The 22198-nt window shown below is 39.7% G+C and overlaps 1 protein-coding gene across 4 annotated transcripts in view; it reads right to left on the minus strand.

Moving 5' to 3' along the window:
• The window catches only part of stxbp5a (syntaxin binding protein 5a (tomosyn)), a 211424-nt gene that overhangs the window by 44774 nt on the left and 144452 nt on the right, over window positions 1-22198 (minus strand). For 2 of the 4 annotated variants that reach the window (XM_059986357.1, XM_059986358.1), the window contains 3 exons: window positions 21875-21937; window positions 17899-17958; window positions 17761-17808 (listed from right to left, as the gene is read on the minus strand). In XM_059986357.1, the coding sequence (XP_059842340.1) occupies window positions 17761-17808; window positions 17899-17958; window positions 21875-21937 (171 nt within the window). The remainder of the gene's footprint in view (window positions 1-17760; window positions 17809-17898; window positions 17959-21874; window positions 21938-22198) is intronic. The other 2 variants (XM_059986359.1, XM_059986360.1) reach the window with 1 other exon arrangement.

Genomic DNA, 22198 nt, shown 5'->3' on the forward strand with positions numbered 1-22198 from the left:
AATAGAATACAAGCTTACAGTGGCATGCAAAAGTTTGGGAACCCCTGGTCAAAATTTCTGTTACTGTGAATAGTTCTGAGTAGAAAACGAACTGATCTCCAAAAGTCATAAAGATGAAACATTCTTTTCAACATTTTAAGCAAGATTAGTATATTATTTTTGTTCTGTACAACTTGAGTGGAAAAAGAGGAAAAGAGCACCATGCAAAAGTTTGGGCACCCCAATAAATTTGAGCCCTTATATAACTTTTATCAAGGTCTCAGACCTTAATCAGCTTGTTAGGGCTATGGCTTGTTCACAGTCATCTTTAGGAAGAGCCAGGTGATGCAAATTTCAAAGCTTTATAAATACCCTGACTCCTCAAACCTTGTCCCAACAACCATCAGCCTAAGCAGCTGCCTAGCACTCTGAAAATTAAAATAAATGATGCCCACAAAGCAAGAGAAGGCTATAAGAAGGTAAAAAAAAAGTGTTTTCAGGTAGCTGTTTCCTCAATTTGTAATGTAATTAAGGCAGTTAACAGGAATAGTTGAGGTCTAGAAGACCAAGAAAACTTTCCAAGAGAACTGCTCATAGGATTGCTAGAAAGGCAAATCAAAATCCCTGTTTGACTGCAAAAGGCCTTCAGGAAGATTTAGCAGACTGGAGTGGTGGTACACTGCTCTACTGTGCAGCGACACCTGCACAAATATGACCTTCACGGAATAGTCATCGGAAGAAAACCTTTCCTGCATCCTCACCACAAAATTGTGTCAGAAGTTTGCAAAGGATCATCTAAACATCTAAAAGGAACACAGCCTTATACTGTGGGCAGCATTGTTTACGAGTAGTGGAGTGAGCCAGGTGCAGAGTGAAGGTTTAAGGGCTTTGGCTCAATGGGCTTAGGCGGAAATGGGTGAGGCAAGGTAGATTTAGTTTTCAGTTTTTCCTGTTATTTGATGAAAGGGGGAATTATGAGTGTGAGGGCAGCTTGTTGTTCTTGGTGTCGGATGTGGGAGGTCCTGGAGTCTCAAAGCCTCCCGGCCGTCCATATCTGTGCCAGATGTGCCAAGCTGTAGCTCCTAAGGGACCATGTTAGGGAACTGGAGCTGCAGTTTGATGACCTTTGTCTGGTCAGGGAGTGAGGAGTTGAGAGGAGTTACAGGTCACACCAGGGCCACGGGAGTCAGATAAGTGAATCACAGTTAGGAGTGGGAAGGGGAAGAGTCAGGTACTAGAGAGTACCCCAGCAGCTGTACCCCTTGACAATAAGTGCTCCTGTTCGAGCACTGTTGGTGGGGGGAGGAACAGCCTACCTGGGGGAAGCAACAGTGGCCGTGCCTCCGGAACAGAGTCAGACCCTTTAGCTCAGAAGGGTAGGGGAAGGAAGAGGAGAACAGTAGTAATAGGGGACTCAATAGTTAGTGGTCAGTTAGGTAATTCTGTGGACATGGTCAAGAGACCTGGATGGTAGTTTGCCTCCCTGGTGCAAGGGTCCAGAATGTTTCTGATCGCATCCAAGATATCCTGAAGTGGGAGGGTGAGGAGCCAGAGGTCGTGGTACATATAGGTACCAATGACATAGGTAGGAAAAGGGAAGAGGTCCTGAAAGGAGAATATAGGGAGTTAGGAAGGGAGTTGAGAAGAAGGACTGCAAAGGTAGTAATCTCGGGACTACTGAGCCACACGACAGTGAGAGTAGGAATGGAATGAGGTGGAGGATAAATGTGTGGCTGAGGGATTGGAGCAAGGGGCAGGGATTCAAGTTTCTGGATCATTGGGACCTCTTTTGGGGCAGGTGTAACCTGTACAAAAAAAATGGGTTGCACTTGAATCCTCGGGGGACCAATATCCCGGTGGGGAGATTTGCTAAGGCTACTGGGGTGACTTTAGAATGGTTGGGGGTGGGAATCAAATTGAAGAGACAAGGAGAGAGGAGGTTAGTTCACAAATAGAGAAAGCTTGTAGACAGTATGTGAGGGAGGATAGGCAGGTGATAGAGAAGGGGAGCGCTCAGACCGAAGATGTAGGGGAGAAGGAACAAAAAGAAGATAAAGCTGTTTGCACCGTTAGGGATAAACAGAGAGTAAGAGGTGGAGAATTTCTTAAATGTATCTATTTTAATGCTAGGAGCATTGCAAGAAAGGTGGATGAGCTTACAGCATGGATTGATACCTGGAAATATGATGTTGTAACTATCAGTGAAACATGGTTGCAGGAGGGGTGGGATTGGCAACTAAATATTCCTGGATTTTGTTGCTTCAAGTGTGATAGAATCGGAGGGGCAAGAGGTGTTGCAATGCTTGTCAGAGAAAATAATACAGCGGTGCTTTGGCAGGATAGATTACAGGGTTCGTCTAGGGAGGCTATTTGGGTGGAATTGAGGAATGGGAAAGGTGTAGCAACACTTATAGGGTGTATTATAGACCACCTAATGAGCAGCGAGAATTGGAGGAACAAATTTGCAAGGAGATAGCAGATATTTGTAGTAAGCACAAGGTTGTGACTGTGGGAGATTTTAATTTTCCACACATAGACTGGGAAGCCCATACTGTAAAAGGGACGGATAGTTTGGAGTGTGTAAAATGTGTGCAGGATAGTTTTTTGCAGCAATACATAGAGGTACCAACTAGAGAAGGGGCAGTATTGGATCTCCTGTTAGGGAATGAGATAGGTCAGGCGACGGTGGTATGTGTTGGGGAGCACTTCAGGTCCAATGATCACAATGTCATTAGTTTCAATATAATTATGGAGAAGGATAGGTCTGGACCCAGGGTTGAGATTTTCTCCCAGGGTGGAGAAAGGCTTACTTTGAGGAGATGTGAAAGGACTTAAAAGGGAGTGGATTGGGACAATTTGTTTTATGGGAAGGATGTAATAGAGAAATGGAGGTCATTTAAAGGTGAAATTTTGAGGGTACAGAAACTTTATGTTCCTGTTAGGTTGAAAGGAAAGGTTAAAAGTTTGAGAGAGCCATGGTTTTCAAGGGATATTGAAAACTTGGTTCAGAAAAAGAGAGATCTACAATAAATATAGGCAGCATGGAGTAAATGAGGTGCTCGAGGGAAGTTAATGTAGAAATAGCAGGGGCTCTGACAGAAATATTTCAAATGTCATTGGAAACGGGGATGATGCCAGAGGATTGGCGTATTGCTCATGTAGTTCCATTGTTTAAAAAGGGTTCTAAGAGTAAAGCTAGCAATTATTGGCCTGTAAGTTTGACGTCAGTGGTGGGTAAATTAATGAAAAGTATTCTTAGAGATGGTATATATAACTATCTGGATAGACAAGGTCTGATTAGGAATAGTCGACATGGATTTGTGGGTGGAGGGTCATGCTTGACAAATCTTATTGAATTTTTTGAAGAGGTTACTAGGAAAGTTGACGAGGGTAAAGCAGTGGTTGTTGTCTATATGGACTTCAGTAAGACCTCTGACAAAGTTCCACACGGAAGGTTAGTTAGGAAGGTTCAATCGTTAGTTATTAATATTTAAGTAGTAAAATAGATTCCACAGTGGCTGGATGGGAGATGCCAGAGAGCAGTGGTGGATAACTGTTTGTCAGGTTGGAGGCCGGTGACTAGTGTTGTGCCTCAGCGATCTGTACTGGGTCCAATGTTGTTTGTCATATACATTAATGGTCTGGATGATGGGGTGGTAAATTGGATTAGTAAGTATGCAGATGATACTAAGATAGGTGGTGTTGTGGTTAATGAAGTAGGTTTTCAAAGCTTGCAGAGATTTAGGCCAGTTAGAAGAGTGGGCTGAAAGATGGCAGATGGAGTTTAATGCTGATAAGTGTGAGGTGCTACAGTTTGGTAGGAATAATCAAAATAGGACATGCATGGTAAATGGTAGGGCATTGAGGGATACAGTAGAACAGAGTGATCTAGGAATAATGGTGCATAGTTCCCTGAAGGTGGAATCTCATGTGGATAGGGTGGTGAAGAAAACTTTTGGTATGCTGGCCTTTATAAATCAGAGCATTGAGTACAGGAGTTGGGATGTAATGTTAAAATTGTACACGACATTGGTGAGGCCAAATTTGGAGTATTGTGTACAGTTCTGGTCATGAAATTATAGGAAAGATGTCAACAAAATAAAGAGAGTACAGAGAAGATTTACTGGAATGTTACCTGGGTTTCAGCACCTAAGTTACAGAGAAAGGTTCAACAAGTTAGGTCTTTATTCTTCGGAGAGTAGAAGGTTGAGGGGGGACTTGACAGAGGTATTTAAAATTATGAGGGGCATAGATAGAGTTGATGTGGATAGGCTTTTTCCATTGAGAGTAGGGGAGATTCAAACAAGAGGACATGAGTTGAGAGTTAAGGGGCAGAAGTTTAGGGGTAACACGAGGGGGAACTTCTTTACTCAGTGGTAGCTGTGTGGAACGAGCTTCCAGTAGAAATGGTGGAGGCAGGTTCGATTTTTGTCATTTAAAAAAAAATTAGATAGGTATATGGACAGGAAAGGAATGGAGGGTTATGGGCTGAGTGCAGGTCGGTGGGACTAGGTGAGAGTAAGCGTTCGGCACGGACTAGAAGGGCTGAGATGGCCTGTTTCCGTGCTGTAATTGTTATATGGTTAAACAAGCCTGATGCATTTTGGAAGCAAGTCCTGTGGAATGATGAAGTTAAAATAGAACTTTTTGGCTGCAATGAGCAAAGGTATGGTTGAAAGAAATGGGTGCAGAATTTCATGAAAAGAACACATCTCCAACTGTTAAACATGGGGGTGGATCGATCATGCTTTGGGCTTGTGTTGCAGCCAGTGGCACAAGGAGCATTTCGCTGATAGAGGCCAGAATGAATTCAATTAAATACCAGCAAATTCTGGAAGAAAACATCACATCATCTGGAAAAAAAAGCTGAAGATGAAAAGAGGATGGCTTCTACAACAGGGTAATGATCCTAAACACCTCAAAATCCACAAAAGACTACCTCAGGAGGCACAAGCTGAAGGTTTTGCCATGGGCCTCACAGTCCCCCAATCTAAACATCATTAAAAATCTGTGGATAGACCTCAAAAGAGCAGTGTATGCAAGATGGCCCAAGAATCTCACAGAACTAGAACCCTTTTTGCAAGGAAGAATGGGTGAAAATCCCCCAAACAAAAATTGAAAAACTCTTAGCTGGCTCAGAAAGTGTTTACAAACCGTGATACTTGCCAAAAGGGGTGTTACTAAGTCCTGACCATGCAGAGTCTCAAACTTTTGCTTCGGGCCCTTTTCCTTTTTTTTGTTATTTTGAAACTAAAAGATGGAAATAAAAAGTAATCTTGCTTAAAATAATAAAGAAATGTCATCTTTAATTTTATGCCTTTTGGAAATCAGGTCATCTTTTACTTGCCTTGCTACTCACAGTAACAGAAATTTTGACCAGGGGTGCCCAAACTTTTGCATGCCACTGTATATACATATCAAACAGAAAAATAAAATCACAAGCTTTCCTGTCACTTAATTAAACACTACTGAAATAATATTACAAAGCAATAACTCCTGTTGACAAGTTATGATTCAAAGTGACATACAAAAAAAGGGCAAATAATCTGCCAGCCATGTGATCCTACAAGATTGGACTATAATTATGACTGAACATGTATTTGCACTGTATTTTCCCCCCATCTCTTGATTTTCTTAAGCAACCAAAAACAATTTCTCTCTTGAATATACTTATTGCATATTGTATAATTTGGTGACTGGTTAAGAGAGAATCTTTCATGACTTCAGTATCACAAGCACTTTACAATTAAATGTTTCAGGTCCTTTGCTAATGCTCTTATCCATGCTTCTGTCTGCCAGAAGAGGGAAACCAGAGGTCCATAAGCCGTGCTCGTCGAAGGATCAGAGGTGGAGAGGGCGAGTAACTTTAAATTCCTGGGTGTCACTATCTCAGAAGGCCTGTCCTGGACACATCATATAAATGCAATTGCAAAGAAAGCATGACAGTGCCTCTGAATATACAACTAAATATGTTATCTATTAACAATGTAATCTGAACAATTGTGTAACAATACTATGTATATCCACTATTGTGATATTAATAAAAAGATTGAAAAAGAAAAATGAAAGACAATGCCTCTACTTCCTTAGGAGTCGGCAGGGATTTGGCATATCATCAAAAACCTTGACAAGCTTTTATAGATGTGTTGTGTAAAGTGTATTTACAGGCTGCATTACGGTCTGGGATGAGAACACCAATGCCTTTGAGTGGAAAATCTTACAAAAGGTAGTAAATTTGGCTTAGTAAATTACAGGTAAAGCCCTCCCAACGATTGAGCACATCTGTATGAAATGCTGTCTTAGGAAAGCAGCATCCATCATCAAAGATCCTTACTACCCAGCCGTGCTCTTTTCTCACTCCTGCCATCAGGTAGAAGGTACAAGAGCTTTACGACTTGCACCACCATCCACCCCTCAATCATAAACTCTTGAACGAAAAACTCTTTAACTACACTCATCTATTAGATGTTCCCACAACCAATGCTCTCACTTTAAGGACTCTATCTTGTTATATCATGCTCTTGTTACTTACTGCTATTTGCATTTGCACACTTGCCTGTCTTCTATACTCTTACTTCCATTGATCCTGTTTACGGTCACTAGTCTATAGATTTGCTGAGTATTCCAACAGGAAAAAGAATCTCAGGGCTGTATGTGGTCTCATGAATGTACTCTGATAAATTAATTTTACTTTGACTTACTCATTGTGCAAACAAAGTTTTCTGATATAGAAAATTACAACAATTTACAAAAATCAGTGTATAAAATTTCTCCTCCAGCCTATACAGGAGTCCTGATCCTGAAATTTTGATTCATTTCCCAGCTCTTCAATCACAGGAGTCTCTCAGGAACTTCCCTGTCAGATACTAACAATTATCAATGCTTCAAACCTCTTCTGAAGTCTGGATCTGTCGATCTCTACCCAATACATGTAGAAATCTTCTGATTTCTACATGTATTCCTGAATTACAAATGGTTAATTTACAAATTTTCCCCATAGCACCGCTGACTCTTTGGGGGGTACGTGTTCAATTTATGAATCTATTTTTCACTCTAATGAAGAGCATACACATAAATATAAACTGCATCAAGATAATGTATTTTGTAGTCTTTCAATTTCTGAAATTTCACTTGTTGCTTCTGGGAATACTTTGCTTTCATAAATTGAAGGATAGCTATATATTCATTAGTTTGGACCAATGGAGTTGAGAGCAGGTGGATGTTAACACATATCAATTTAATTACTAAGTAAAAGAGAAATTCACGCCAATGTGCAATAAATGATTTAAACTCCACCATTCTCCCAAAATTCAGAATCACATTGAGGCTTTCCAATTAGACTTACTTTTGTATTCAAGAATGTTACTCAGATTTCATGCTGATTAAATACAATGTGCAGTTCTGAGCATGCTACCAATAATTTGCCTTCAAGATGACTCAAAGTAGTTCATGCAACCCAGGCACTTGTGGCTCATTACAGATTAGCAATAAAGTGGACAGAAAATGATAACTTACAAAGCTATCAAAAGCATTACAAATGAAATATTGTGCAGCTCCTGTGACATTTTCTAGTTAATTCAAATTTGTTTTACAATCACAATTCAATGACTAAATTCTTTTTACTAACAATGGTGACAGTTCACAAGTTGATACTATATAAAGCAACAGTCAATATGTGAATTGAAAAGTACAAATTCATGCATTCGAAAACTTAATTTTGCAGTAAGCAGTCAGTAACATTTTAAGTGTTTTATTTGAAAACCAGTTATCCTTCAGTCTGTTGTGAACTTTAATGATTCATAACTAAGATGTCTAAAAAGATTAAGAGAAACAAATGGTTCAAAATCCTTTAACAGGAGGCTCTCCATATCAGCAGCATATCAGCGTGGGAAGATGGGCCCCATATATATAGGCAGTGGGCTGGAACCTCAACGATGGCTTTGGTCTGCCCAAGTGTTCAGATGAAAGAAATATTTGACCACTGAGGTCTATCAATCAAGAAGTAATGAAGGAGTCAAAGGACACAAAAGTAAGTAAAGCTAGATATAATCACTGTATGTATGAAAACCAATGCTCAATTTTCAGATAAAGTAGCCAAGAAACAGCATTTAGGTAAAATGAAGGCTTGAACAAGGATAGATTTAAGGCCGTCAAAGGTAAGCATGAGGGCATGGTGGAGAGAACAATGCTAGTGCTAATGACTAGATGAACAAGATTGAAAGCTATCAAGTATTAAACCATCCAGCTGGCCAGTCAAGTAGTTGCAAGTTGGGTGGCTTGGTCAGCTACGCCAAAGGTTGCAGGCAGATTAAGGAAGACAAGCAGAGAAAGATTACTTGTTGCAATCTAGGATACTATTGATTTTGATTGGAGTGGGTTAAGTGCCAAAGTGGAGTCATTAAACTGATGGGAAGCAAACAGTTCAAGGCAAGATACACAGATTGAAAAGCTCAACATTTAAGAACTGTGAAAAGGGAAGAAAAGTTGGCAAGGAGCCATTAGTTTTCAAGGAAGGTTCATATCTAAATAGCTGTAGTGACTTGTAGAAATTTGAGAACAATTTCTTTAGCTCTATGCTACTGCTTGCTTCCACTTCTGTAACCCAAATGCAAGACCCATTCTCTAAAGACCTTTACATGTAACTAAACCTGACATTTCCAATGGTCTATAGAGGATGTGCTCCATTGAGAAATGTGCTTGCTATGAAACAAAATATCAAAGAACCTGATCATTTACTTATTGCTTTTTGTGGAAGTACGGACTGATTGCTCATCTTTCTTACGAGAATGAAATTGTTTAAAACAACTGGTTGTTAAGTACTTATGGTATTCGTAATTCCATAGTTAATTTCAGTTAAATCCTAAAATGCATGAACCCTATGGTTATACTGTTAAACTCCTAATGTGTTCATGGTCTGCACTTTAGTCAATGTGTGTTACAGGGTATTGCTATGTGAATCACAGTTTGATCAGGGTCAACAGTGTCATTTGTACTTTAAGAAGCCACACTGTGTGACTCTTGTCAAATTAGGAACTTTCCAAGGTTTTTTGCAGTAGAGAAAAACCAGGCAGCTACAAGGGGTGATTGGTAAGTTCGTGGCCTAAGGTAGGAGTCAATTTTAGAAAACCTAGCACATTTATTTTTCAACATGGTCTTCTCCTACATTTACACACTTAGTCCAGCGGTTGTAGAGCATACAGATCCATTCTTTGTAGAAATTGGCATCTTGTACCTCCAGAAAGTGGTCCACAGCAGGGGTGATTGTTAAGTTTATGGCCTAAGGTAGAAGGAGATGAGTTATACAGTTCTCGTTACATGCACGTGCAGTTCAACTCTTTGAGTGATAACGTAGAAAGTTTGAAGTTAATAACTCATCTCTTTCTACCTTAGGCCACAAACTTATCAATCACCCCTGGTGTGGACCACTTTCTGGAGGTCCAAGACTCTAACTTCTACAAAGAAAGGATCCGTATGCTCCATGACCGCTGGACTAAGTGTGTAAAAATGTAGGAGGGGACTATGTCAAAAAATAAGTGTGCTAGGTTTTCTAAAATTGACTTCTACCTTAGGCCACAAACTTATCGATCACCTATCGTATACTGTCGGACTTTAAATAAGGCACTTATTTATTAGAGAAAATGGTTTCATCCCATATTTACTTCAAAGTATTGTATTGTTTTCCATGAAATTTGCTTGCATGTCCAAAAGAGTTTCCTGGAAACCAAGTGAGATGTACAACTTATTAAGCCTCCGTGGATGGAGAAATTGGATTTGTTTTTCATGTAATCAGCCTTCTGGTATGCTGTAGGATCTTGGCAAACCTACCTCCCTCATGCTTCTGCCAGCTCTCCTCCCTGAGCCTGTTATCTTATGTTTCTTTCCCCTTCCTTTTCTCCTTAACTTGCAATTTGCCTGCTTTCTCAATTTACTTCCTCCAGGGGGAAAGACTCTCCATGACCCTGTGAAGAAGCAGCCCTTGCCCAGATGCAATGTGTAAGGCCTGCTCTATTCCACGTGATGTCCTTATCCATCATATGGAGAGATGTTAATAACCTCGAACATATTTTTTAGTCAGGATGGTTTGTTACCTGGAAGAGTACTTGGAGCTGCTGACATTCCCATGTTCCTGACGTTCATACACTTTTCTGCTGCAGACATTGTAAGCAGACACATCTTTCTGTAGCCTTGGTGAGTTGCTGTGCTACATTCCACAGATGACCCAGACTAATGTCATGGATCAGCAATGGCAAAGGGAGTGGATGCTTTACTGTGCCTATTGTCTTGTTTATCAATTATTGTACTGTCTTGTGCACTTTATGTAGTCCCACGTAGGTCTGAAGACTAACGTAGTTTTATGTTGTTTCACATAGTCTAGTGTAGTTTTGTGTTTCATGTAGCACCATGGTCCTGGAGGAACGTTGTTTCGTTTTTACTGTGTACTGTACCAGCATTTATGGCTGAAATGACAATAGAAATGACTTGACTTGACTTGGATTGAGGGCTGTACATCAAATAAGTGGCTACTTTGATCAGGATTGCAGTTTCTTGACATTTCTTTGCTGTACTCATCCAGGAAATTGATGATATGCTATCACATTTTTGACATTTGCAATATTGATAATGCAAAGGTGTTTCCAAGTACCCCTGCAGAATATTGTTTCTTACCATTCTTGCACAGAAGTAGTTATGTGGCTGAAATAACACACACAAAATGCTGGTGGAACACAGCAGGCCAGGCAGCATCTATAGGGAGAAGCACTGTCAACGTTTCGTCAGGATCTCAGCCCGAAACGTCGACAGTGCTTCTCCCTATAGATGCTGCCTGGCCTGCTGTGTTCCACCAGCATTTTGTGTGTGTTGTTTGAATTTCCAGCATCTGCAGATTTCCTCGTGTTTGCTCGTATGTGGTTGAAATGTTAGGATGTTAATTATGGGAGGATTGATCACAACAAAATAGCCACCACTTGTGCAGATTGAATCAAACTTGCCACTGATTTAATGTTATCCACAACTTACTGTTCTGCAGCAAGGAACTTCATTATCTGCAGTTGCAAACGGAACTGAACAAAAAGACATTCACTGATTACTCAGCTTCTATGTTTATATTGGAAGAAAAGTTGTTGATAAAGAAGTTGAATATGGTTAACATTCAGCTGCTACCCTGGATACCTTTAAAGGAATGTTCTGAAGTTACGAATGACTGATAGACAAAATTCTCCTTGAATTGTATTGACTTCAAATTTGCAAAAGTTTCTTAAAAATACAGTCAAATACTCCCTTGAGTCACATCGTCCCTCCTCTGGTATTCAGCTACCTTGTCCATATCTACATAAAGAGTGTAAAGAGATCTGGATAAACAGCCCTAACAAAACTGATCATCAACGTCAAAAACAAAAGCAAAGTACTGGAGGAACTCAACAGATCAGCATCTATGGAGGAAAATGAATAGTTGATGTTTCAGGTCAAAACTCTTCATCTGGACTGAAAGACCATAAGGTTGGCAACCAGAATAAAAAGGTGACGGGCAAGAGATAAGGTAAGAACTGGCAAGCAACCGGAGGATCCAGGTGATGGGTGATTGGTGGTGGGGGGGGGGGGAGGAGGAGGAGGGTGGTAATAACTAGGAGATGGTAGGTGCAGGTATCAAAGGGCTGCAGATGGTCAAAATTTATATGACAGGACTGTCATGGAACCAAATAAGGGAGATGCGGTGGATAGACAGTGGGGTGTGTGCGGGTGATAAAGGGAAATGGGTTGAAGAGGGAAAATAATCCGGTTGTTAGGGTCAGGGGATTTCCCATCATTGATCTATTTAAATGCACAACTGCTCAATTCTTTCATCACCTGCTAAAATTAAGCAGGTAGATCCTTCAAGGCTTCACAGGTTCAATCAAATGTTGACACCACTAAGCTACTCTTGGAGACACAAGAGACTGCAGATGTTGGAATCTGGATGAACAATCTGGAGGGGAGAAAGAACTCTCTCCATCTATTTTTTTTGCTTACCTGTCTCCATTTCCACCATTGCTCAACTCCACTCCTTGCCCCTTTTAACTGGCACAACCTGCAGTGGTCATGTAGCACTCCCTCATCCACAAATCACCTCCAACTCTTGTTTCATCATTCGCCTTCTCCACTTCATACTGGCCACTTTACCAATCTACACCCTGATGCAGTGGTATGACTCAAAACGTTAAAAGAATTAAAAATACTGCTTGATCCACTAAATTCCCACTCTTGGTGATAATCAATGAAGTTAACCTACTAAAGTAAAGCTTGCATTGCTCTCTTTGATGAGTCAAAACCCAGCAACATGAACAAGAATCTGGGATGTTATCCAAAAGGTATAATTTTATAAGTATGACTGGTGATTGTGTAGCTTGTGAGACAACTCTCCAAACTGATGCAAAAGTCTGTAGAAGACTTTGGTTGATTGAGTTGAAGCTCACATCCAATGCCAGTAACTTGTTTGATGGTAAATGATTCCTTAAGGTTGTCACAGCTGCGGGGGGGGGGGGGGAATAAAAGGGGATAAGCTCCCACTACCTATTAAAAGCCCCCACTAGAATGCATCTCAAATAGCCTCTGATAACCAAGTCCAACATCTGACCTTCACATGTGGCTTAGTTACCAAGCTCAGTGGAACCACCTCTACTGACAGGAGAAGGGGTAAAGGTGGATTACTAGTGCCTTAAAACTTGTCACTTTGGGCAAACAGGGTTTGACAGCTCATCCAGCTCTAATCTCAAATTCCACTGCATGCAGCTATATCCACTCATGGGGGAAGGATTCACCCCAAGGAAAAATTTGGGAGTCCCCAAGGCTTTGAGTTCAACATTCAGTTCAACACTGACCACTACGACGTCACAGGTGTCGAACTGTATTGGTCTCTGCTGCTTCTTTGGATTCATCAGCTGTGTGGGAGGGGAAGCCTGTTTTACTTGGAGTATTGTCAACAGTTTTGGGCCCCATATCTCAGAAAGGATGTGTTGCCATTGGAGAGAGTCCAAAGGAGGTTCACGAGGATGATTTCAAAAATGAAAGGGTTAACATATGAAAAGTGTTTGGCAGCATTGGGCCTGTATTGACTGGAATTTAAAAGAATGTAGGGGAATCTCATTGAAACCTACCGAATGTTGAAAGGACTAGATAGGGTGGATGTGGAGAGGACGTTTCCTATGGTGGGGGTATCTAGAACTAGAAAGCACAGCCTCAAAATTGAGAGGTGACCCCTTAGAACAGAGGTAAGGAGGAGTTTTTTTTTAAAGCCAGAGAGTAGTAAATCTGTGGAATGCTCTGCCACAGACTGCAGTGGAGGCCAAGGCTGTGAGTATATTTAAGATGGAAGTTGATTGTTTCCTGATCGGTCAGGACATCAAAGGAAATGGCGAGAATGTTGAGTGGGATCCAGGATCAGCCATGTTGGAATGGTGAGCAGGCTCGATGAGCTGAATGGCCTAATTCTGCTCCTATGTCTTACGGTCTTAAAGCGTGCTGCACGCAGGCTCCAGATTGTACTGGCATGGTTTGCATATCGACTGATCATAGACGGCTAGAACGCAACATTCATATTGACCCTGATCAATGAAGGCCTCGAAGGTTAATGTCATGTGGTTTATTCTGTTTTGTTGCTATTTGTTTTGATGTGGCAGCTTAAAGGGTCACTTCACACAGCAGTTAAGACCCAATCACACTGTTTGATCTAGGATGTATATATTTCGGCAGTTTTGGGCAGGGGCAGCACACGACTCCTCCTACAAGGCATTTGTGAAAGAGATAAAGTTTTTAAGACATTTAGTTGTTTTAAAGTGTAGCTGTTAACTCCCAGACTTTACAATTCAATTAGCTGAATTCAAATACTCGAGCTGCTGTGATGGAACTTGAAGTCTCCTCTCAGGATCTTTAAGTCCACGTCATTCCTATTCTGCAAACTTAACCAATTTTATTACTTATGACTGTCATTAGATCAAGAAAAATGCTTACAAATTTTGCCAACACGGAAACAAAGCCCAGGATTGAGGGAAAAAAAATCAGAATTCTGCATATAAGATCAAGGTACTGAACAGAAAAGGTAAAGAAAAAGAGAAAGCTAATGAAGTAACACCAGAATAAAAAGTCCCAAAGATGAGTAAAAAGGAAAAGATTAGCTACAAGTTATATGGGTCCTTTACGGACTGAGACAAGTGAAATTACAATTATTGTGTTTGTCTTCAAGATACAGAAATCCTTCTATAATTAGTGAAAATTAAATGGGGAGCTCAAAAAAGCTTTGAAATAAGTGGGTATAGTGATGGTGGATACACTTGAAAATCATCTTTGAAAATTGCAGAGATCAAATCACCCACAGTTTGGAAGATTCAAAATGTAAACCAGAGAGAGAAAAAGAAAAATAGGGGGAACTATAGACCTGCTGATCAGTCACAGAATTCAGTATTAACAAGGCGGTGAAAGGTTCCTTGGAAAATAGCATTAAAATTGGGTAGTCAACATGGATAGACTGCATGAAAGGAAACTATATTTAATAAATCCATTAGAACTCGAGGTTGTAATGAGAGAACAGTTCTCTACCTTGAAGAGGCTAATGTCTAACTCTCTGAGACCCCAGCATATTTTCACATTGGACCACAAATCCACCACCAAATGATTTCATTAATCTAACTTCTCCAAAGATTTTCCTTCCTCAGCCTCCAGCCTCAGCTTGCTTCTCCCCTCCTCCCTAAGATCCACAAGCAGGACAGTCTTGTGATCTCATTGTTTTGACTTGCTCCAGGTAAATAGAACCCATTTCTTCTTGTCTCTCTTCTTAATCTCATTCAGTCTCTTGACACAATATCTGAGAGATCTGTTGCAGTCCACTATTTTGAGAGATTCCAGTTTCATGGCCTCAACAGCAGATTTTCACCATGCCCAATCCCTTCTGGACAAGATGGTGCTGAAATCATGACTTAGATTTAGTTTTATTAGGTTTGTAGGGATGGTTTTGGGGGCAGAGAGGGGAGTTAGGGGAGAGGTTAAGGTTTAGAAATAAGGACGTGATGGAGTTAGAGGTAAGGCTGGAGTCTAGACTTCTGCTCCATGCTTGAAGGTCAGCCACGTGAACGTGTAATGAAGGACAAAGGATGGTGGCCATTCCAGGTCAGCATGTCCTGGGATAACAGATCCATGTGGGGAAGAGGCACGAGGCTCAGAGTTCGGGGTCCTGTCATTGGCAGGTCCTTGGGTCAATACTGAAGAGAGAAGCCCGAAGATTGAAGACCGAAATTGGCAAGTATGGTAGTTAAGGCCTGACAGCCGAAGCCCTGGGCCTGTGCGGGTGTGAGTGCACTGGGGAGATCAAAGGCCCAATTTTTGCAACTGTGACTCCACCGTAGGCTGGGGGCCAGGAGGCAACCTGTCCTGGGGTTAAAGGACTGTCTGTATTTGTGTGTGTCTACTTTGCTGTTATTGTTGCTGTTGATTTTGTTGTTCTGCTGAACATTGTGGGCATGCTGTGTTGGCACCAGAATGTGTGCTGATACTTGCAGGCTGCCCTCTGCACTTCCGTAGGTTGTGTTGGTTGTTAATACAAATGACACATTCCACTGTATGCTTTGATGTACATGATAAATGAATATGAATCTATACTTCCATGTCCTGAGTGTCTCTCACTTCCTCCTCAAAGAACTGAACAGTCCTCCTCTTTTGATCGAACTCATTTCTCAATTAAAGATCCAGCTACTGAGCTCAAGCTATGCCTGCTTCTTTATGGAATAATTGCATAAGTCCTTGCTTTGAAGTCCCCTAACCTCACCAGTTGTTCCAAATCATTACTGACTATATCAATGCTGCTTCCAACTCCTATCGAGAAGTCAAAGATTTCATTGCCTTTCATTTTTCCCTTCCTCTTCTTGACTTTTCTTTCTCTATCTCAGAGGATAGGTTAGTGACCAATAATCATTAAAAGATAACAGAGCTACCTTGACAACATTGTTTTCTGTAAGCATTCTATTTCCCCAGTTTCTCAGTCTCCATCTCATCTTTTCTCACAATAACATTTTCCACATATATACCTCCAAAATATCTTCCCTTTTCCTCAAGTATGTCATCCCCTCCATTTTAGACATGGCTCTCAATATACCTTTCCCTGTTTCCACACTACTTTTTCAACCACCTCTGCAAACTCTTTCCAACCCAGTCACTGAATGCCTAACTTCTACCACTTTCATGCAATATCCTCCTCTGACACATCTTTCCCTCCTCTTTCTAAAGAGACTGTTCCTCTCAAAACTCTCCACTGCACTCTTTCATCTTTACTAACATCCTTTCCCATCTTTGTAGCACTTGCCCAAGCAATTGCAGAATACCGATTACTGGCATCTCCCATCAAAAGGGCCAAAAACTTCTTTTGGAGAAGCATGGTTCTTGGTTCCTCTGCATACAAATGACTGAATATTAAAATGGAGATACAGCTGTATAATAAAAATATTTAACTAAATTGATAGAAGAACCAAGTTCATGAGAGAAGGCTTCTTGCAGTAATTATTTAAAGTTCCTGGAAAACTTTGGATAGGTCTGGTTCACATGCCAAAGGATGGACGTACTTATAGCGTGAAGAATGCTGCAACAATTCACCAAATTGATTCCTTGCTCAACATTGTTTGTCATATGAAGGACAATTAAGCAGATTTGTGTTTAGTTAGTGAAGAATGAGAGGTGATCTCATTGAAAAATACATAATTCTTACAGGCTAGGTGCAGAGCTGATATTTTCCCTGGCTAGGGTGTCTATAGCCAGGGGTCATAGTTTTAAAATAAGAGAATAGACATTAAAGACAATGACAGCAATAAGATTTCTTCATTGGAAGTACTGAACTTCTGGAATCCTGTTACTTAAGGGTTATAGAGTTAGTGCAGGAACATGATACTGAGATACAAGGTCAGCCATTTCGTTACTGAATGGTAGAGAAGTCACTGGGTGCCAAATGGGCACTGCTGTTTCTAGTTTTACAATAATTCTGTGCTTGCAACAGTACCAGTAAAAGATTATACCTGGCCTCATCCTTCTGCATGTAAAATCAAAGAAGTCAACGAGAATATATCACAATCACAAGTCTGAGCACTTTTACCACATACCCCAGTGCAGCTTTTGCCTAAACATATAGCTAGTGGGAAGTCTTGCAAAATATAACAAAATTTACTAACACAAGTCCTACAAACTTGAAGCAATACATTTTCTGATTCCTGTCAGAGACCTTTTCATAATGCAAGTATGTTAGGTCTAGCCATCAGGTGGAATGTATCAAAGTGTTGAAATCACATCGTTGAAATGACCAATTTCAAACTGAATCAACAAAAAAAGTCACGATTAAATAAGAAAGCTGAATATACACTAACTTGATTGCGTCTTTGTTTGCTAATGTCGTTCTCACAAGTCTTTCAATGAAACAGTACAATCATTTTATATACATCCTTGAAAAAAGCATTATCATTGCTACTAACAGAATGATTTTGACACAATGAATTACACAAGCAAATTCAGGGAGAGGAAAAGTAATTACAAGCAGGTTCTCTTTTGGTCAAGTGTTTCATTTCCGCTGAATACAATTCTGATATAATACAACAGTAATCAATTAATTGTTAATTGATTAACAATCATGCATTGCACTAACAGAAGAGAAACAGCCCAAAAGCATAAAGTGTGAATTTGTAAGTCAGCAAGTAAGATGTTTTGATTACTTATTTGCACTTGGTTAGTATTTCAGAGAGAAAGTCGTTAGTTATAGATGGAATTGTTACATCATACCTATGTCAGATACTACGATCTTGGAAAATTTTCTGCTTTTGTTTTTCACTAGAAAGGTATAATAATTTATATGTAAATAAAATAAACAGCATTCAATTTTGGAAAAAAACTGAATTATTTTGTACCATAATACTGTACCCCTTTCTATAAAGTTAGGTAATTTCTGTTCATCTTCAGAATTGCACGAAGAGGGAGAACCTACACAGGAATACATTTACATAGGATTAAAAATAAAATGGCATGAACATTTTGTCTTCTTTAAACAGTCTAGGTTTGAATATGTATGTGGAACAATTAACTTAATTCATGCAGCTGAGTCCAAGGCATTCCAGAGAAATACAAATTCATCTCCACAGAAATATACTTGAGTAATTCAGAAATGGTTCTCTCCCCATTCTCTTCCTGCGTTGTGCACAATGATTGCCAACCAATGCAAATATTTAGAATTTCAATTATTAGTGCTAGCTTTGTTCAAAACAGTCACCTGACATCAAAATATTGCCAATTATTCCACAAACTGATTTCTGCTAAATGGAAATGGAAGAATTTTTCCCCCATTAGAAAGATTTTCCTTTATGTTATTACAGTGCACAGGACATTGTACATTAAAAACACTTGGAAACCTAAAATAAAGACAGTGTTCAAAGCACAAAGACTACAGCAGTGCACAAGGAAACTTTAAATCTTCACGGTGACCTGAGTGCCTGCGGACACCAGATAAAAGCTTGGGCTTAACAGTGACCATCCCCAACAGTGAGGATTCAATGAATATTAAAAGATGGGTCATCATGTCATCACCCAGTATAGTTCTTAGAATAGACTTGATTCAATGGCAGAGGTCCAGTGATACAACATAGGCTGGGTATTCTGTTAAGAACTGTTATAACCAATCAAGACACAAGACACCTGTCATATGAATCTGCTTACCTGTGAATGGAATGTAACCCTTATTGATTTGTCAACCACCACCAAATATTTTTGTTAACATAAATTTCCCAATACAGCTGCTTTTTTTTTCTTCCATAAAATGCTTCAGACCCAAAGAATGAAGGCTACTGAAGCTTTCAAATCCAGTGTTGTCTACTTGAGTTGCACATCTCTAAGGACATCTAATATTCTCAACTTGCAAATGTATCCAGGGAATGTACAATGAACTGCCAACAGAAACACTGGATGCGAGTTCAATTTCAGCTCAGAATTTTATTCAAGCAGACCCGAACTCTCTCACCACAAATCCAAATAACTGCTGATGAAAAAGTAGAAAAAGACAATAAAAGGAAAATTGTCACAGCAAAGTTTCTATTTTACAGTTCTTTCAATAAGCCTTAATAAGGCAGTGATGGGACACATGAAAGCATTAGTCAAAACTGCTGAGTCATCCAGAACAATATCATAACTGCTGAAGAGAGTCACACCACTCTTCCAGCCAGAAAGGTTTACTAATTCCATCAGCACTGCAGCAAGAAAAAAGGGGGATTGATTTTTAAGCATAAATTGCAACTATCCTCCACTCACTGGATTTTCCTGGGAATAAGGATCACTGTACCTTTACTGGGAGATATTTCTGCAGTAATAGGTTCTGTTTGCACCTGCAGTCCACATATTCTTTTTAAACAAATTCTAACTTATTTATTTGTTGACAAAGTAAACTTTGTTTTACTCTTTTGGGCAAGATTAAATCCTGTAGCAAGACTCGCCCACTTTACAGCAGCGGTAGTGTCAATAAATTTATCATCATTATCTATGCTTTTCTGACTTTCAAAATTGTCAGGCCACAAAATTAAGCCGAGACATGAGTTGCTTGGAATGTTATGGATGTGCACCTGTAAGGACTTTTCTTGCATATTTCTAGCACAACCTATGCTCTCTATCTGATTGGTAAAGAAACATTGCAAGTATTCATAGAAAGCAGCTTGTGATGCCAGTTGTTTGTAAGATGCCAATTTGATGGCAGAAATGATTTAGGTAGCTCCATTTATTAACCATGCACAAAGGTCTGGCTTTTAGCAGCAGAGAAATGTGCCTATTCTCTTACACTATCTGTATTAAAGATAGGGATCCTTAAATACTTGCAGCTTATTTGTAACAAGAACAACAAGACTTGGTGTAGATTAACTTGTCTCTGATTGCTGGATGACATAGGAATTGAAAAGACTGGTGTGGCTGAAGTTGAAGTTGCAGCTAGAAATAGGAGTGATGCAAGGACTTGTCAATCAATGCTTTAACAAAACTGGATTTTCTAGAAGCTATTATCCTCCATCAATGCAAGGAAGAACATTGCTTGAGGGGTCTCTTCCTTCTCCAAGGTCTTCATAGTGATGCACCATAGAACAAGCTCAAAACTATTGTGCCACCTGCAAAGTCAGCAACAGTTACTATATTCATGCCACTCATTCTTTCTAAGCTGGTCTACAGACATCAGCACTTTTAGACTTGGAACACACTGAAGCCTTAGGGAAGTAATCAAGGATCACAACAAGATGGACTTTCTCCAATGCTACAGATCAATAGGTAGAACAAAGTATGGGAATCTGAGTTCTATATAGCTCCCAATGACATAAGGAGACACCTCAGAAGAGGACACTATATTGATATCCTGCTAAATATTCAGATGACCACAACTCAATTATTTTCAAGATCTTAGTATTTATAATGGAACTTCGATATGAACAAAGCCAGAAAATTACCAGCATTGAAAAAGCAAGTTCGATGTTGAATGGTCTGTGATAAATGAGTTGACTGGTATTGCCAGTCTTGACATTCCCTACAAGGTACTTTAGGAGTCAGTCCTGATGAAGGGTCTTGGCCCCGAAACGTCGACAGTGCTTCTCCCTATAGATGCTGCCTGGCCTGCTGTGTTCCACCAGCATTTTATGTGTGTTGTTGTTTGAATTTCCAGCATCTGCAGATTTCCTTGTGTTTACTTTAGGAGTATGATGGCTTACCTTACACTTACCTGATAAGCACAATTCTAACAATTCTCAAGCAGTTCGACATCAACCATACCAAAGAAAGCTGCTTGACTAACACACTGGACAAGACCTCCAGAACCACAATGGAAAAACCGGGGAAGCCACTCACCCTGCAAATAGCTAAATCTTTAAGCAAGCTCCTCCAACCTGTACTACTGTTCTGATAGTGGTTACAGCCAAGAAAACTAGATTTTAATCAGGATGAACTGTCTTAAGTTGGTGCTAGCCACACACAAAAAATATTCCATTAATATGTTCAAGGTCAGTAATATTACAATTGTTAATAGCACATCTCTGAAATCGGATCAGTTGGGCTGCAGCACACATTCTCTGCCTGTTTTGATCTCTTCTCAATTTCTAGCACTATTCAATTTAGCCAAAAGCTTTATCAAGTGTAGATCAAACAAAAATGATAAAATAGCTTGAATCTGAAGCAGCATTTAAACAATATTGTTGCAAAAAATTTTGCATGATAATGGCATATTAATGAATTTGTGAAGCAGAAAGTGTATATGCCAAATTTATTCCATCTGAGTGATGCACTGCCTCAAAACCCCCACTTGCACAAATTTGTTATTAGTATTGTTAATTAGCAAAAACACCTGCAATACAATATGCTCTGTAAATGTTTATTTTAATCACACACAGAAATGTTCACATTTCAAATCATTTTGTCGTCAACTTTCAGCACTATTTGATGACACTGGCCTACAGTATTCACAATGGTGATATGATAATGCGGCTCAGCCAATGGGCTGTTGCAGCACCTCACCAGTACTTGGGTCAGCTTTTGTAAGGATGTTTAAACTACAGAATTCAGTATTTCAGAAATGCACTGCTATAAAATGGTCAGGCAGCTTTCACTTTCCTTTCCTTTAATGGCAAACTACCATAAATTCAATAACTTGATATGAATTAGAAAACTGATTTAACATCACATATTAATTATGCATATTTTCACACTTGAAAATGTTAAGTTATGAGATCTATAGCTCATTCTTTCACTGGACTTTATAACAGATATGTTAGATTGTTATATAATGCTCCTCAAATGCACAACATATAATAAGTACCCATCTCAAATTAATCAACAATTCACCCCCACCACCCCCTCTCACAACAAAATCATGAGACAGACTTACCTGATGTGGGAGATTTACAACGGTCATCCATAGCTGTGGAACTTTCATTGATATCACAGAGACCTAGTAAAGACAATCAGCTTATTACTGTTTGGTGATGGTAATAACAGACAGCTTATAGCTATAAATATATAAATAATTAATATCACTGCCTTTAATGTACAGAAAACATCCCAAATTGTTTGAGAGAGAGATATATATCCACACAACAGAAACCTATGTATGTCAGAATCCGACAGGTTTATTATAAGACGGGAAATTTGTTTTGCAGCAGTGCAACGCTAAGACAAAATAACTATAAACTACAAAATAAATAAATAGTAC

The sequence above is a fragment of the Hypanus sabinus genome, chromosome 12, assembly GCF_030144855.1.
Source record: "Hypanus sabinus isolate sHypSab1 chromosome 12, sHypSab1.hap1, whole genome shotgun sequence".
Taxonomy (NCBI): Eukaryota; Metazoa; Chordata; class Chondrichthyes; order Myliobatiformes; family Dasyatidae; genus Hypanus; species Hypanus sabinus.